Source organism: Betta splendens, chromosome 15, assembly GCF_900634795.4.
Source record: "Betta splendens chromosome 15, fBetSpl5.4, whole genome shotgun sequence".
NCBI classification, from domain to species: Eukaryota; Metazoa; Chordata; class Actinopteri; order Anabantiformes; family Osphronemidae; genus Betta; species Betta splendens.
This window is the reverse complement of record NC_040895.2, coordinates 14568539-14583061: the sequence shown is the minus strand read 5'-3', so window position 1 is coordinate 14583061 and position 14523 is coordinate 14568539. Positions and strand designations below refer to the sequence as shown.

The following is a 14523-nucleotide window of genomic DNA, read 5'->3' as shown; positions in this document are numbered from 1 at the left end:
ATTAGCTTATTCAGTGTACTGATTGGTTCCGGTGCACCATCAATAGATGGCACTGTTTGTCTCAGTATGTAAATTATGTGAAAAACGAATAGTATAGGTTCTAAAAACAATGACAACATGAAACATATCTTAAACTAAGACTCATGATAGATTGAAAACATTTCAGCTTCTCATAACCACTATAAGCCCTGCTCATCTGAGATATATCTCAAATTCATTCAGAAGCAGCTACAGTCCTGTTAAAATAAATTCATGGAACTAGATGAATATTTTAATACTGTTATGTAAATGTGATGAAGTCAGTTCAGCAGCAACAAATGTAGAACCATCTGAACCTCGTTTTTTTTTAAAGCTGTAAAACACCATTTAAATACGATAAATATGAGACAAGTTTCGTTATTCACCCATCGAAAATACAAATGAATTTAAATATACTAGAGTATCTAAATAATACTTGTCGACACTTGATGATGTGATTTGTTTTGATATGCATCATTTCCAAACGCGGACCTGTTTCCTTTCCTGAAAGAAAAGGTAGAGATGCAGGTCTTCTCTTTCTTTGGACCCCGGTGTTAATCATCAGCTTCGCTCAGGTTTACAATACACGAGATGGGAAGCACGCTGCTTCTCTGAACGCACTACAACAGTGGGACCAACGACTGCGCTATTTCCCTCGCAGAATGGATCAGTGCAGCAGTGAACGGTGAGACGCACAGAGCCGCCATACAGAGCAGAAAGTCCAGCACCATGCCCAGCAGCAGGATGGCAAGCAGGAAGCCGTGGAAGAGGAGGCTGTGCCAGCTGCCCTGACTCAACACAAGCCAGGGACCGTCCACGTGCAGCAGCCACAGGAGGCCCAGCACCCAGCTCTGGTTCACCAGCTGCGTGTAGTAGAGGTCGAAAGCAGACGTCGGAGCGTCAGGGGAGCGATGGTGCTCAGACTCGGACACTTTAGCCAGCCACGTCAGACAAACACCGAAAAGGATCAAAGCCAGAGGTGCATAGAAATATTCCAGAGGTTCAGCGCTGGATAGACCTTGAGATGCTGCAGAGAGAGAGAGAGAGTTTTACAATTTGATCTGGAGCGAAGAGACATCTAGCTGGACTTTTAGTAACTTCTAAAAAATTACCTCTGATGACGATGGACGTCCCACTCACAATGGAAATCAGCACAGATATATGAAAGGAGGGAGCCGTAGACAGTTTCAGGGCGAAACCAAAGGCAGCAGTTAGCGGAGGCAGCAGAGGCAGCGTGAGGGGGAAGAGGCCGGCGCTCCAGCTGCTGGCTTTGGCCCACATCACCAGGACAGCGTGGACGCTGCCACAGATGGAAGGCACCAGCAGCCTCTCACCCAGAGGCCTGGAGTAGGGCTTCAGAGGCACCAGACCCACAACATGGAGGAGGTTCAGGAAAAGCAAGGAGATCAAAACCTGGAAGACATAACACAATCATCATCATCATCTTCATCATCATCATTATTCTGCCCACATTCATGCAGCTCCTTCATTCACCACTATCAACCTTTGGATGCAAACACGTTTCCAGCCACGTAGCACATAGCAGCACATGCTAGTGCTTATCTACACACCTAATGCTATTGGTGATACTGATAGCGCTAATAAAAACAGAAAGAACCATCAACATATATTTAACAAGCTGTAGTGGTATTTAACTTTTCTTTAATTTAGCATTTATCTGCTAATTTAATTCCATAAAAGTACTGTTTATTACAGTATATAATAATGTTACTCTATTTTGCGTTAGTTGTGAACTTTGCCCATTTGCTCACAGATCATAAAAGCCAATATACTGGAATAATAACTCTGTGTAAGCTGAGGAGCACGGATCATATCTGCTCTATTATCACACTTGCTCAGGGAAACGGATTTTATGTTTTTATTGCTTTTATTGTTTTTATTGCTGCACCAACCTGGGCGAAGCACAGGGCCACGGCATACGGGTAGTGGTACTGAGGGATGAAGATGCCGGCCACAAAGTCCTGGAGTTTGTCAGCCAGGCCGTAGACCACGGCAGCCCCCAGGCACAGGGTGGGAACCAGTGGCTTCAGTGGAAGATTAGAGAGAAGGCGCTTCACTGAGCTGCTCCATCCCCTCCTCCACCACCACAAACTGCACAGCAACACACCAGGAGTTAACTACACCATATTAAACATACATTCATTATACGGAATGCATCCAAATAGAGAACCTTTTATTTGATGGGTAAAATATACACAGCTGGTAAAAAGGTGGTGATTACCTGAAAGCCATGCTTTCATTCTGTGCAGGAGTGGCTGCAGAGAGTGTGGGGATCTGCAGTCGCCGTGCAGAGAGAAGAGAAAGAATCTCACTATATTTCAACAGCAGTATTTAAATGGCCTCACGAGGTGAAGTCATATACTGTTTATTGACTGCAGACCTTCGTAACAGGTCATTCAGTTTGAGGAACCTGCAGCTGCTGAACATTTGTTAATGTTTCAAGGATGTGTACTGCAGTTGCTTCACTACAGGAACCATTAGAGCGACAGTTTCCCACCCAGGAAGACAGGAACTAGACAGAACTCAGCTCAATTCACATCACTTATAAATAAAACAACTAAATTCACCACAATCCACAATCACAGTGATCTGCATGAAGCAAACCTTTATAATGGTTCGTTAGAGGAATCTGGATATTTATTACACAGCTTCTACAGTAAATGACTCTCACATGTATTTTGGCTTATTAACAAACATTCACCATGTTAAACTGACTCAAGGCGAGTTTTTCTGACCTGATTCACACTTATGTCTTGACTAAATGACAGAAACCTGCTTTGTGAGGTGGCACGGCCCAGACATAATAATGCAATGCATTTCACTATTTTTGTGTTTGTTGATGTCCTGTGATAATTTCCTTTTAGAAAATATGAAAATACAAGAATCCAAACTTTTACTCACCATCTGCTGTTTATCGTGTCATATTTCATTGTAACTTGCTTGTTGAGCACCTCTCAACGCCATTTATTCCTTAAACAACCAGTATTCCCTATCAATAATAATAATTCACCTTCCTAAAACATCACTCTCTCTGCGCTTGCTGCTGAATATTCCTCCGTCAAGCTCCTTGCTGTCGTGCAGATTCACGCCTCATTTGTTTTGTCTGTGCGTCCTGGTGAACTTTGGTCGTCTGTTTGTCTTTCCGTAACTAAAGAGGTCATGTAGGTGGGGAGTTATTAAAGGCTGAGTTGTCAGAATATTCACAGAAACAGAGCTGATAACCTCTGGACACAACTGATTTTATTACACGTATTGTGTGATGATCAAAGGATACGAGACTCAGCTTCATGAGAAGAACATAAATTATTATATTAGAATAATGTTTGACGAAAGCTGCTAATAGATGTTTAACTTATTGATCAGCATTAACGCTCTGCTAATTACAATGTAAACTGACTCTGTTTGTTTCCACCTTTGACACCCGTTTGAGACATTTCTGATTTCTCCACCAGCTCCACCTCTCCGCCCTGTGTCTGCATCCCTCTAACTGTGCTGGTCATCATGACAACACGCTGTAGAGGCAATCAGCTGCATGTGCTGCATGAGGGGAGCTTGGTTTGAGCAAACAAAGTAATAAGGGTGAGAGAATGGAGGCTGACAGACTCTCAAGAACAGCACGAGGCATCTGATTAATGAAAAGTATGTACATACGGTATATAATACTTATATGTAAATAAATGTAATATATTTGGGATTTAGACTCTCGTTAACATTCAGGCTGTGTGCTGAGTTTTTATATCAATACATGTGATAACGCTGGTTTGTGTACTCAGATATGTGGAACTGTGTGTATTCAGAGTGTGTGTGCATATTCATAGTCACAGTTTGACCTAAGAATGATTAGAGAAAGATTAGACAATTACCAGCAGGGGGCGCTCATGGGCTTTTCTCTTTTTTCAATGTCTTTTTAAAATTACACACGTGTGTTCCATCTACTGTACATCAGAACCACAAAATAATCTAAGATAACGAGTTAGTTACTAACCAACCGGTAATTTCATCCGTGTTTTAGCAACTCAGCTCATGTTTATCTTTTACCCCACGGATTAAGTTTGCAGACTGATACTGTAAAGATATTCATTAAAATATTATTTTTACAAATAGCACATAAAGAGCAGCACCACTGCAGCCACGTAGTGTTTGGTGTGACAGCGTCTGGGATTTCTTCAGCTTCTCTGGCCTCCGACATTCCAAAGAATTGCAGTTTGAACCAGTTATCTGTCCTTGTGATCCAGCTGCACCTTCTCTCCTGGGTGGATTTAAACACTTAACAGTGTCCAATGGCACTCGCTTCGTACCTAAACAAAGGAGCACATGCATGGGTTACTCTGTGTCAGGAAGAAGACATGAAGTGGATCAATGTAACACATCGGCGGCACTGAGTTTAATTAAATATGAACTTGGCTGTGGACTCAGTCCTTGGTCAATAATCTAGTAATGGGAAGTAAAACCAGCTTTAACAGCAGTCAGTGCCCTGCTCCTGTGACAGTGAATGGGAAGTGCAAAAACGAACAGCGTTGTGAATCCACACTATGCAAACAGGAAAGAAGGAAAAAATTGTTAATTAATTATGTATTATATTTGCTCAGAACTAAAACAGAGAAAGAATCAATTGTCGTCTACTTATGGCTGAGCACTGGACCATATTAAATCCAGTTCATTTCCCCCTGCAAACTGCTCCAGAACATGAAAGCTTATTTCCCTCTTAAGGCGGTCAACAGTATACAGAACAAAGGTACAGAGTGCATTCTACACACAAACCTTGTGTATAACACAGTCTATAGTGTATAATGACACACATACACATCATTGCTTCTTCTGTCACCACATAGAAACTGTCCGACCTGCTGAATGAAGCCGATTCATGGTCACCAAACATGACCCATGACAAGCAGCTCACAGATTCAGAGGCAGACTGAGCAAACAGATGCTCGGGCTTAAGAAGAGAGGAGGCTGCTGAGATTTGGCTACTGACATTTGTTTTATGTGGAAATATTTGCACACACACACACACACACACACACACACACACACACACACACACACACACACACCTCTGGCTCCACCCTGGTGAACTCTGTTGCAGGCAGCAGGAATTTCCTCCCTCCAGTCACTTCTGCACTTTCTGGAATTTTCTGGAGCGAGACGGGAAAAGTAAAGATTGTGTTTGTAAACTTCTTGCAGTGTGTTTGTCCAGGTCAAACACACAAAACCACGCAAACCATCAGCTTGAATCCAAGTCGGTGTTAAACATACTGTGATGTCATAAAACATCAGATTTCTAATGGCAGAAAAGGGAAAAGTCATTATGAGCCAATAAGTTTTACGCACCATTTTCAACACGTGGCAAAACGTGACGGAGTGTTGTTTTTTTTAACTTTAAGCCCAAAGCGCCTTCTCACCCACGTCTGTGTCATCGGGGGCGAAGACGCCTCCCCGAGGCTGCGCGTGAACGCGCGGGGCGGCAGGAGGAGAAGCCGCACGCATGTGACTGTCTGCACGTAGCTCCCGGATCTGCCTTGAAGAAAACCAGCCGCGGCCAGCAGATGGCCAGCACAGCGCCGCGGCAGCACGGGTAGCACGCGACGCCGGAGCCGAGCCGAGCCGAGCCGAGCCTGCAGCGCACGCGAGCCCCGGGGACACCCTCCCGCCACAGCCCACGAGACGCGCTGCTTCGGGTGAGCGTCCGCTCCGAAAACACACGACAAAACACAACGACGGCAGCGTTTATTGCTGCTTAATGCGACGTTGCTTTCAGTTCGGTACCGCTTCCCAAAGTTGGACCGTCGCTAGCTGCGAGCGCTAGCTTGCTAACAAACGCCTTCGCTCTCCGGACCGAACTTTGGCACGCTTGTCGGAGCAGCGGTTATTGATCGGTGTGACGGCCGCGGCCCGGTAGCGAGTGGCCGGAGGCGTCATTTCACGCGTGGGGCCGCGGGGACGGAAAAGTGTGCGGCTCGCTAACTTCTGGACCCGCATTCCTGTGCAGCGCGGCGTGGGATGCTGCTGCTCCGAATGTGCGTGCATTGATTTTAGCCACACATGCACTTTAGCACCGGACGCCTTCTCCATTAATAGCACCGTGCTGTGGCTTCACATACTGGCGTGTTTGGAGAGAGCAGCTAATTAGTGGAAACTTCTCCATATTCTCGGCGGCTAATTGCTTCTCGCCGTTGCTAGTTTTGCTAGTACCGTTGGACAAACAGCCCCGGCTCATTAGCGGACACCGGAGGCGTCGCGGCTGCCGGCCAGTTCGCTACTGGGAGCACTGGTGGCTCTGGTGTCCCGCCGGCCCGGCTGCAGGTAAGCGGGGCTTCGGTGCGTCCCCGCTGGGGGGCGGGCAGCGAGTTTCCCGGCGGGGAGGGGCGAGGACGTGGCAGTCTTCTCCCCCGTCCGCATCCCGTGTTACCCGACGCCACATCTCCAGTCCCAGTCAAACCAGAGCCTGGTTCCGGCCCAGGCTGGTAGCGTACTGGAAGGGTCGCGCGTTCGATACCTCACCACATTTGCGCTGGATCGCATGCGTCAGTGTTTTTAAAGGGACGAGGAATCCGTTTGCAGCTTTACAGTTTTCCATTGCGAGAAGAACGTTGAGAGGACAGTTTCCTGCCTATAATCCCCGTTTCCTCGGCCTTGTTAAGTCATTTTAGTATAAAGGTAAAAGCAGACGTGTTCGAATCATCTGTTATATGCAAGGTTTTAATCTTCTACAGCAATATAACAACAGGGACACAAACGCTGTCACCTTGTCATTACAGTCACACTACACTACTTTTTAGCTCTCACTTATTATCCTGGACAGACACGTTCTTTCATTCTGCTGCTGACAAAGCCTGTATAAAGTAAGTGATACATATTTGGTGTGTGAGTACGAACCTGCCTCAACCTGCCATCTGCAACAGGCATTTTAAGACTCTATTCATTTCATGCATGACCGTTTAATACTGCTATTGCTATAAAACACATGTGAAACTTTACAACAGTCCAGTTTAAGAAACTGAATCTGTCTTTATGTCCCATTGTGCTTTTTATTAAAAAAATATTGATTCTGTTGTCTTCATGTCTGACCTGAAAATGGTCATTCAAGTTCACATTACAGACATTGCAGCTTAATAAAGATTAAGAAGCAAGAGCTGCTTTATATTATGTCTATTAAAACATCCAGTGGTCATTTCTAAAAGTGTCTCAAAACATGTCTCAACAGCTGCTGATTTGGATGTGAAGGGTGTGTGTGACTGATACATGAAACATTGTATATTCAGTGTTTTCATAAATGAGTCTGGTTTGTTCTCTATATTTTAATTTGGGTACAGAGATCAAAGTCACACTCTTCACAGCCCAGAAGCCCAGCGGTATTTGTGGTCGTGCCAGCTCCAAAGCCGGACCGGACAGTTACCGCCACCACAGACTCGTGTTTGCTTTGTGTGCTGCTTGGAGAGCTGCACTTGTGAGCGGATTAGGGACAGTCTCTTTTGTTTTCAGCGCAAACCTTGGTCACAATCTTCGCACGTCTGCTGAATTTGAAGATATATTTTCTTTTCTGACTCTGCGTTTGGTGAAGTTGACACAAACATACAGTATTTCTCCCTTTTCTCCTTTGAATTCTCGTTTTAGTTCTATTTGACTACCGAGAGATTTGCTTACTCAACAATAGCAACATTGTCATTATTTCCAGAAATAATGTCCCAGTTATAAACCTTACTGCCAACAGTCCATGTGGAATGTTTTCTACTGGAGTTCAAAAGTCCACGTAGGTCTGTGGTCTAAGACGGGGCTAATTACAGGTCCAGCGTCTCATTCAGCTGGAGGTGCAAATGAGATCTTAAACAGGTTTAAGGGGGTTGAAATGTTAAATGCTTTTTCTGTTCATCTGTTTTAGGATGGAGCTGCCATGTTTGTGTTTACTGCTGCTGAGCTGCCTGCAGTCACTCTCAGCCCACAATGACTTCTTCACCTCCATAGGTAAAACCGCATTTAAGCCATAAATGATTATTTTATGGTTATATTTTGTGATATGACTCTTCATGGTGGTGTTTCTCATTTTAAATTCTCAGGCCAGATGACAGATCTGTTGTACACAGAGAAAGACCTTGTCACCTCTCTGAAAGACTACATCAAAGCAGAGGAGAACAAGCTCGAGCAGATCAAACGGTGAGCTCCTAATACTGTAAGAATAGTTCAGTGCATTTGGGCAGGGACCTGTTCAACAAAGACCTAGACTCTGTATTATTACTAAAGGTCTAACACGCTATTATTGTCTTTGTGCAAGGTGGGCTGATAAACTGGATTCACTGACCGTCACAGCCACACAGGATCCTGAGGGCTTCTTGGGTCACCCTGTGAATGCTTTCAAACTCATGAAGAGGTTGAATACAGAGTGGGGAGACTTGGAGAGCCTTGTGCTTCGTGACACCACTGACGGTATGGTTAAAAAGATCCTGATCTACCTCAGCATACTGGTACTGTCTGGTAGGGTTTGTCAGATGCTACAAGAAGTGATATCAATTTAGACCGATCTGTTGATCAGTTTGAGTCATCCTTTTACTATAATTCCTTAACTCAGATTCATAACAGGAGTATGTTATTCTTCAAAATCTCTCTGACCTGTCCTGTCTGTCTCTCCTAGGATTCATTTCTAACCTAACTATCCAGAGACAGTACTTCCCCACGGATGAGGACCAGACCGGCGCTGCTAAAGCTCTCCTCCGATTACAAGACACTTACAAGCTGGATGCAAACACCATCTCTACAGGAGCCCTCCCTGGTAAAGCCCCTGGTTTCACCTGCAAAGCATTTAAGTCTCTACAGATGTAGTTTAAGCCATGAAATTGTCGTTAATAATGGACCATTTGATGGGACAGAACATTTCTGCATTGTTTGCATCATAAGGAGCACAGTTTAGTTCACTTTTGTTTCCTTCACTCCCATTTCATCTGCTTTCTAGGAGTGAAACACAAGAGTCACATGACAGTTGAGGACTGTTACGAGCTGGGAAAGATTGCCTACTCTGATGTTGATTACTACCACACAGAGCTGTGGATGGCTCAGGCCTTGAAACAGCTTAATGAGGGAGAAGAGTCCACTTTAGATAAGGTGACCGTGCTTGACTACCTCAGCTATGCTATCTACCAGCAGGGGGACTTGGAGCGAGCCCTGATGTACACCAGGAAGCTGCTTGAACTTGGTGAGTGCCTGAGTTTACTGAACTCTGTACAAAGCTCTGGTTACAGAAGTGATTGTTCATTGATCAATAAATAGCATACAGTGTAATTCTGGCAGGTTGGAGGCTTAGTTATTTTGATTAGGTCGCACTGCTGCATTCATCACTGTCACTTGCATTTTCTTGTTTCAGACCCAGAACACCAGCGTGCCAACGGCAACGTCAAATACTTTGAGTTCCAGCTGGAGAAGCAGAAAAAGACTGAGGAGGAGGAAGCTGAGAAGCAGAACGAGCGAGAGAAAAGAGATACTTCAGAACCAAAGAAGAAGAAGAAGCCCAAAAATGTCTCCGGTCATCAGATCCCAGAGAGGAAGAAGTATGAGATGCTTTGTCGTGGAGAGGGCATTAAGTTGGTGCGTAACCGAATCATTACCAACAACAATGTTAAATTACAAAATAAACCTCAGGTTTACCTCCTTTGCTTGTTTTTCTAGACCCCCAGGAGGCAGAGCCGACTCTTCTGTCGTTACTATGACAACAATCATCACCCCGTGCTTTTGCTGGCACCCGTCAAACAGCAGGATGAGTGGGACCGACCCTACATCGTGCGTTATCTTGACATCATCTCTGACTCAGAAATTGAGAGGATCAAGCAGCTAGCGAAACCAAGGGTAAATAAGAAACACACCTTTTCTATATTTCTATTTAATGTAGTTGGTTTTAGAATTCATGGTACAAATTGGGAATTGTTAGGATGCTCTAGTTTCTGCTCTGGGGTTTAGTGTGGTGGGATGGGAGGTCAAAGCTGTGAGGCTGGTTGATGTGATGCTGTGAGGCAACCAAACACACACACACACACATCTGTGTATGTGTTTGTGTGTGTGTGTGGCCATGTGTGGGTAAATCATGTCCCTGGCTTCACAGCTACGCAGGGCCACCATCTCCAACCCCATCACAGGAGTGCTGGAGACGGCTTCATACCGGATCAGCAAAAGGTAAGGCTGAGCCCAGAGCCGCCAGAATCAAAGGAGAGAGTTGAGAGGGAGAAAGGGAGCCGTCCTCTTCTCTTCCCTCAGTAACTCCTTCCATTTCTCCTCTGGCTTCCTGTTTGTCCACCTCTCCATCCTTCCACAGCCTAAAGGCTCTTGAGCTGAAGCTGGGTCAAGCTTTGTATTTCACAAAAAATGGAATATTTTATAGCAAATGAAAAGAAGCAACAACAAAAAGAAATTCTGGTTTCTAATGAATATTTGGATTAGTAGAAAATACCTTTTGCTCAGGAGTCTGCAACAGGAAAGTAACACAAAGGAAGAAGGAGGTGAAATGTGTTACTTTTATATTGGCTAATTAACATAGTTGCTTTTTGGTGACTCAGAAGGTGTATCAGAGGCAGTCATATGTTTCTAGATTTGTGTTTTAGCATTGCCTCATGTTACACTTTCTTGCCCGTGTAGTGACCCCATCTGCCTTTCTTTTTTCTCTGTCCCTTTCTTTTACCTTCCTCCTGTCTGGATCACATTCTGCCATCTTTTTCTCCATCTTTATTTTCACTGTGAACTGGGAACCACTCTAGTTAAGGCGAGCCACGGTGCATGACCCCCAAACTGGAAAACTTACCACAGCCCAGTACAGAGTCTCCAAGAGGTAAGGGGTCACAGGTCACCAGGAGGGTCACAGCTTCCCTTCAGCTCATCTAGCTTCAGCTTTATATCTGTGCTCTGCGGCTGAGAGGATCTTTACACCCTCTAATATTTAACTACAAGTGGAGAATAACAGTAGAGGAGGATTTAATTTGGGTTAAGTAAAAATGGAAAGGCATAAAAGATGGTGACTTGTAGTTTTTGTTGTCAAGAAAGTGCACAAAAAGGACAAATCCAAAAATTATTATTGGCTTCACTGTTGGAAATATGGCTTTGTCTGGTAATTTGGTTTAATTATTTAATGAAATTGGTTGAACTAAATATAAAACAGCATTGTTTTTTTTGTTTCTGTCAGAACCCAAATCATTAAATCATCCTCTGCTGTTGTTTTTGTGCAGCTGAAGTGATCCTTGATCTTCCATCAGAGCGTTTCATGGACTGGCACCGTTCTGACTGGGTTGTTAATCTCTCTCCCTTTCAGCGTTACATGAAATCCATAGCACTTCATCACTTTTCAGCTTTCTAGGAATCAATATGCATCACATTCTTAAATGCACACATCACAGCTATTGCAGTTGTCTTCTGCTTATATATCAGCAAAATGACTCCATGGCCTGAGTCAAACTCAATAATCTAGATACATTAAATATTTCTCCTCTTATAGTTTCTTAAACTAATTATAGGCACAGACTCGTTGTTTAATTTGTATCCAGCCCTAAACATAGCAGGCTTAGTAGCCCTACAAACCCCCGAGTCTGCCTGGTTTTACTCTTGCTGGTAGTTAGTGTTTGGGTGTGTGCTCGTGGGTGTAAGAGTGTGGTGTGTTTTGTGCTAGACTGCACGTATTCCCAGATTCAGCCAACATTCAATGACAGATGCTAGAGATGGTTTAAAACGTGGCTCTGACTCCTCTGAAGTTGCCACAGGAAACAAGTTATGGATTTATTGGCTCAATTGTGTGTAACTTAGTAAAATAACGTAATGTTTTATCTGCTGTGTCACAGTAGATTTGTAGACATTCTAAAAAAAAATTCTTACAAAATGGGAAGGGAGGCAAACCACTGAGAATATGAAGCAAAGTCAGTATTAAGAAATTCTTGAAAATATTTTTCTGGAGTATTTCAGTTGTCTTTACTTCCTGTGAATTGTCTGCATAGTTGAAAAGAAACAACCATGTCCCCTGAGCTGATTGGAGATTCTGAATTCTGGGCTTTGTTCCTTTCTCTTTTTGTTTTTTTTCTTCCCCCACCTCCTTTTCTGCCATCTGAATGTAATGCATAACTTCATTTCCATCTTGTACTCTTCATGGTGAATGTTCCAAACTCTTTCCTGCCACCTAGAGGAATTGTGCCTCACTAACACGCTGTGAAGCTTATTCATCTTTCTAAATTGCTCTGCTTTCCTTCTCTGTTCCAGTGCTTGGCTCACTGGCTACGATGATCAGATGATTGAAACAATCAACCAGAGAATTGAAGATATTACAGGGTTGGAAATGGACACAGCAGAAGAGCTACAGGTAAACACTTTCATTAGAGGGTTGTGGGCGTTCAATCAAGGCAAATTTATTGTTATGTGGTTTTAATGCTCAATATACAGACAGAACCTTAGTGAATACACATTTGCATATATTTTATTATGATTATACCCCTGCTCCTCACGATCTGTTTGTCTTTTGTGGAACTTGATTTGTCTATTTGGAAGACTTTGTGTTTTATTCCTCTCTGTAGGTTGCTAATTATGGTGTTGGAGGTCAATATGAGCCTCACTTTGACTTTGGAAGAGTAAGATCTTATTTTTACACATTTATACAGTGTTGGTTCTATAATGTACAGTTTTGTGAGAGACGTGTCTTTTTTTTTACAGAAAGATGAGCCAGATGCTTTCAAAGAGTTGGGCACTGGAAACCGCATAGCAACGTGGCTCTTCTATGTAAGTGAAGACTCACTTTCAGTTGTCTGAGATCTGTCAGTCTAAATAACAAGGATCATGACAATGTAGAAAGAGGTTGATTCATCAAATAAACCCTGGACTTTGGTCTTGTGTCTCTGTTATAGATGAGTGATGTATCAGCAGGTGGAGCCACAGTATTTCCAGATGTCGGTGCTGCAGTTTGGCCCCAAAAGGTACTACACTACTTATATCCATTATTACCTATTCACTAACTGTGTTTGGATCAGTGATATAAGACAAAGGTCATAACAAACAGTTCATGGAGCAACCTACAGTAAGAGTTAACCATCATCTGTGTTCATCTTTCAGGGCACTGCAGTGTTCTGGTACAATTTGTTTGCCAGTGGGGAAGGAGACTACAGCACCCGACATGCAGCTTGTCCAGTGCTGGTTGGCAACAAGTGGGGTGAGTTCCATTACTTTGGTTTCCTTTAGCCATCAATAAAAATCTAAATTATATATTGTTATGAGACTATTGTATTAGTAAAAGTGAGTTTTAAAAGCAATTTAACCTGATTACACAAATAACAGGCATAGCATAGTTTGTGAGATAAAGGGTAAATGTGAACTGAGATCTTGGTTGATGCTGTTGTCATCGTTTCCTTTTTCTTTTGCCTTTAGTATCAAATAAATGGATCCATGAACGTGGCCAGGAGTGGCGGCGACCTTGTGCCATAAATGAAACTGAATGATGGCAGAAAAAACCTAACAATCCCCAGCCCCTCTGTTCTGCTTCTTGTGAACCACCCTAGACCAAAGAACACAGCTGCATGTCCCAGATCACAAACGGAGGCCCGAAAGGCTCCCTCCCTCTGAACCCACCCAGCTGTTACACTTAGAGGCCAGAGTTTGTTTGGGTTAATGTCTTGCCCCTGGAAGTTAATGACAGATAGACATGTTCTACAGTCGCTGGATGTTTTGCTCAAACACTCATGTCCTTTTTATACCCATGTCTATTTGTTTGCACTCTGAGTGAACTCTTAACTCTGTGGTGGAGTAGTCCCCACTCACATTTACAGGAGTCTGAGTTTTGGACTTTTATCATTTTATTTACAGAGCTTCAAATAACAGCATTTGAAGACAAATATGCATGTTGTATGAAAGGGCGGATCAGCAAAGCAGAACCTGGTAGATCACGATCCAAAGCTGTTTTTTCATGGAAAACCATACATTTGATATAAAGTGTTTATCAGAATAGCTTGCAACTATGCAGCACACGTTCAAGCACCTTGTTGTTATGCCTGAAGGCATATTGTTCTTTAACTCTAATGGTCGTACTATGACATATTGTTACATTTGTTGCACTTGAACAAATGATGTATAAAATTCATGGTCACACTTGGACCCAGATAAAAAAACAGTTGATGCGTTTGATATCCTGCATACGATGTAGTGCTACAACTCAACAGAATTTATCCTCCGTGTTGATAGAGGCTCTGAATGACAAGCAGCTGTTGTAACAGAAAGGATTGGTAGAACATAAAATTGAGAAGTAAAGCAGTGAAATTGATGGATTTCACTACTCTGCCATAAATAGAATGGCTGATGGTGGTAGGTAACTGCAGTGAGAATATATCGATGGGCGTGTGGGTTTTCCAGAAAGACATTTTATTTATATGTCCCATTTTGTATTGTGCTGTTTTAAATACAAGTCTCCAATTGTGTTTTTTCTACAATAAAGACTGTTTGATGATCTCACGTTTCCTGACTGTGTGGGTGAGGGGGGGTGATGGG

General features: G+C 43.4%; 2 protein-coding genes across 5 annotated transcripts; one reads left to right on the top strand and one right to left on the bottom strand.

The window, feature by feature from the left end:
* Positions 1–146: 146 nt before the first annotated feature.
* On the bottom strand, positions 147–6584 carry si:ch211-248a14.8 (uncharacterized). Of its 2 annotated transcripts, none has more exons than XM_055502812.1 (7): positions 6232–6584; positions 5094–5174; positions 2941–4337; positions 2261–2313; positions 1932–2130; positions 1131–1431; positions 147–1045 (listed from the first exon to the last, which is right to left on the bottom strand). In XM_055502812.1, exons 3-7 carry the CDS (start codon positions 2941–2943, stop codon positions 639–641), a joined length of 963 nt encoding a protein of 320 aa, XP_055358787.1. In that variant the 5' UTR covers positions 2944–4337; positions 5094–5174; positions 6232–6584; the 3' UTR covers positions 147–638. The 2 variants fall into 2 exon arrangements, with proteins under 2 accessions (XP_055358787.1, XP_028982849.1); XM_029127016.3 differs by lacking the exon at positions 6232–6584 and adding an exon at positions 5371–5511.
* p4ha1b (prolyl 4-hydroxylase, alpha polypeptide I b) lies at positions 5520–14484 on the top strand. 3 transcript variants are annotated; one of them, XM_029127015.3, is made up of 16 exons: positions 5520–5717; positions 7919–8001; positions 8094–8190; positions 8309–8460; positions 8666–8803; positions 8984–9223; positions 9392–9612; positions 9694–9870; positions 10124–10194; positions 10778–10843; positions 12256–12355; positions 12567–12620; positions 12703–12768; positions 12894–12962; positions 13099–13195; positions 13411–14484. In XM_029127015.3, the coding sequence occupies exons 2-16, from the start codon at positions 7920–7922 to the stop codon at positions 13479–13481; spliced, it is 1701 nt and encodes a 566-aa protein (XP_028982848.1). In that variant the 5' UTR covers positions 5520–5717; position 7919; the 3' UTR covers positions 13482–14484. The 3 variants fall into 3 exon arrangements, with proteins under 3 accessions (XP_028982848.1, XP_028982847.1, XP_028982846.1); XM_029127014.3 differs by lacking the exon at positions 10124–10194 and having other exon boundaries at positions 10773–10843; XM_029127013.3 differs by lacking the exon at positions 10778–10843 and having other exon boundaries at positions 5532–5717.
* Positions 14485–14523: the final 39 nt, after the last annotated feature.

Bases quoted from the DNA above. Each gene is read 5' to 3' on its own strand.
- si:ch211-248a14.8 (XM_055502812.1), bottom strand. The intron at 2,131-2,260 runs GTAATCACCACC...GTTGCTGTGCAG, and splicing joins AATGAAAGCATGGCTTTCAG to TTTGTGGTGGTGGAGGAGGG. The intron at 1,046-1,130 runs GTAATTTTTTAG...CTCTCTCTGCAG, and splicing joins GACGTCCATCGTCATCAGAG to CATCTCAAGGTCTATCCAGC.
- p4ha1b (XM_029127015.3), top strand. From the start codon at position 7,920: ATGGAGCTGCCATGTTTGTGTTTACTGCTGCTGAGCTGCCTGCAGTCA. The intron at 12,621-12,702 runs GTAAGATCTTAT...TTTTTTTTACAG, and splicing joins CTCACTTTGACTTTGGAAGA to AAAGATGAGCCAGATGCTTT. The intron at 12,963-13,098 runs GTACTACACTAC...TTCATCTTTCAG, and splicing joins CTGCAGTTTGGCCCCAAAAG to GGCACTGCAGTGTTCTGGTA.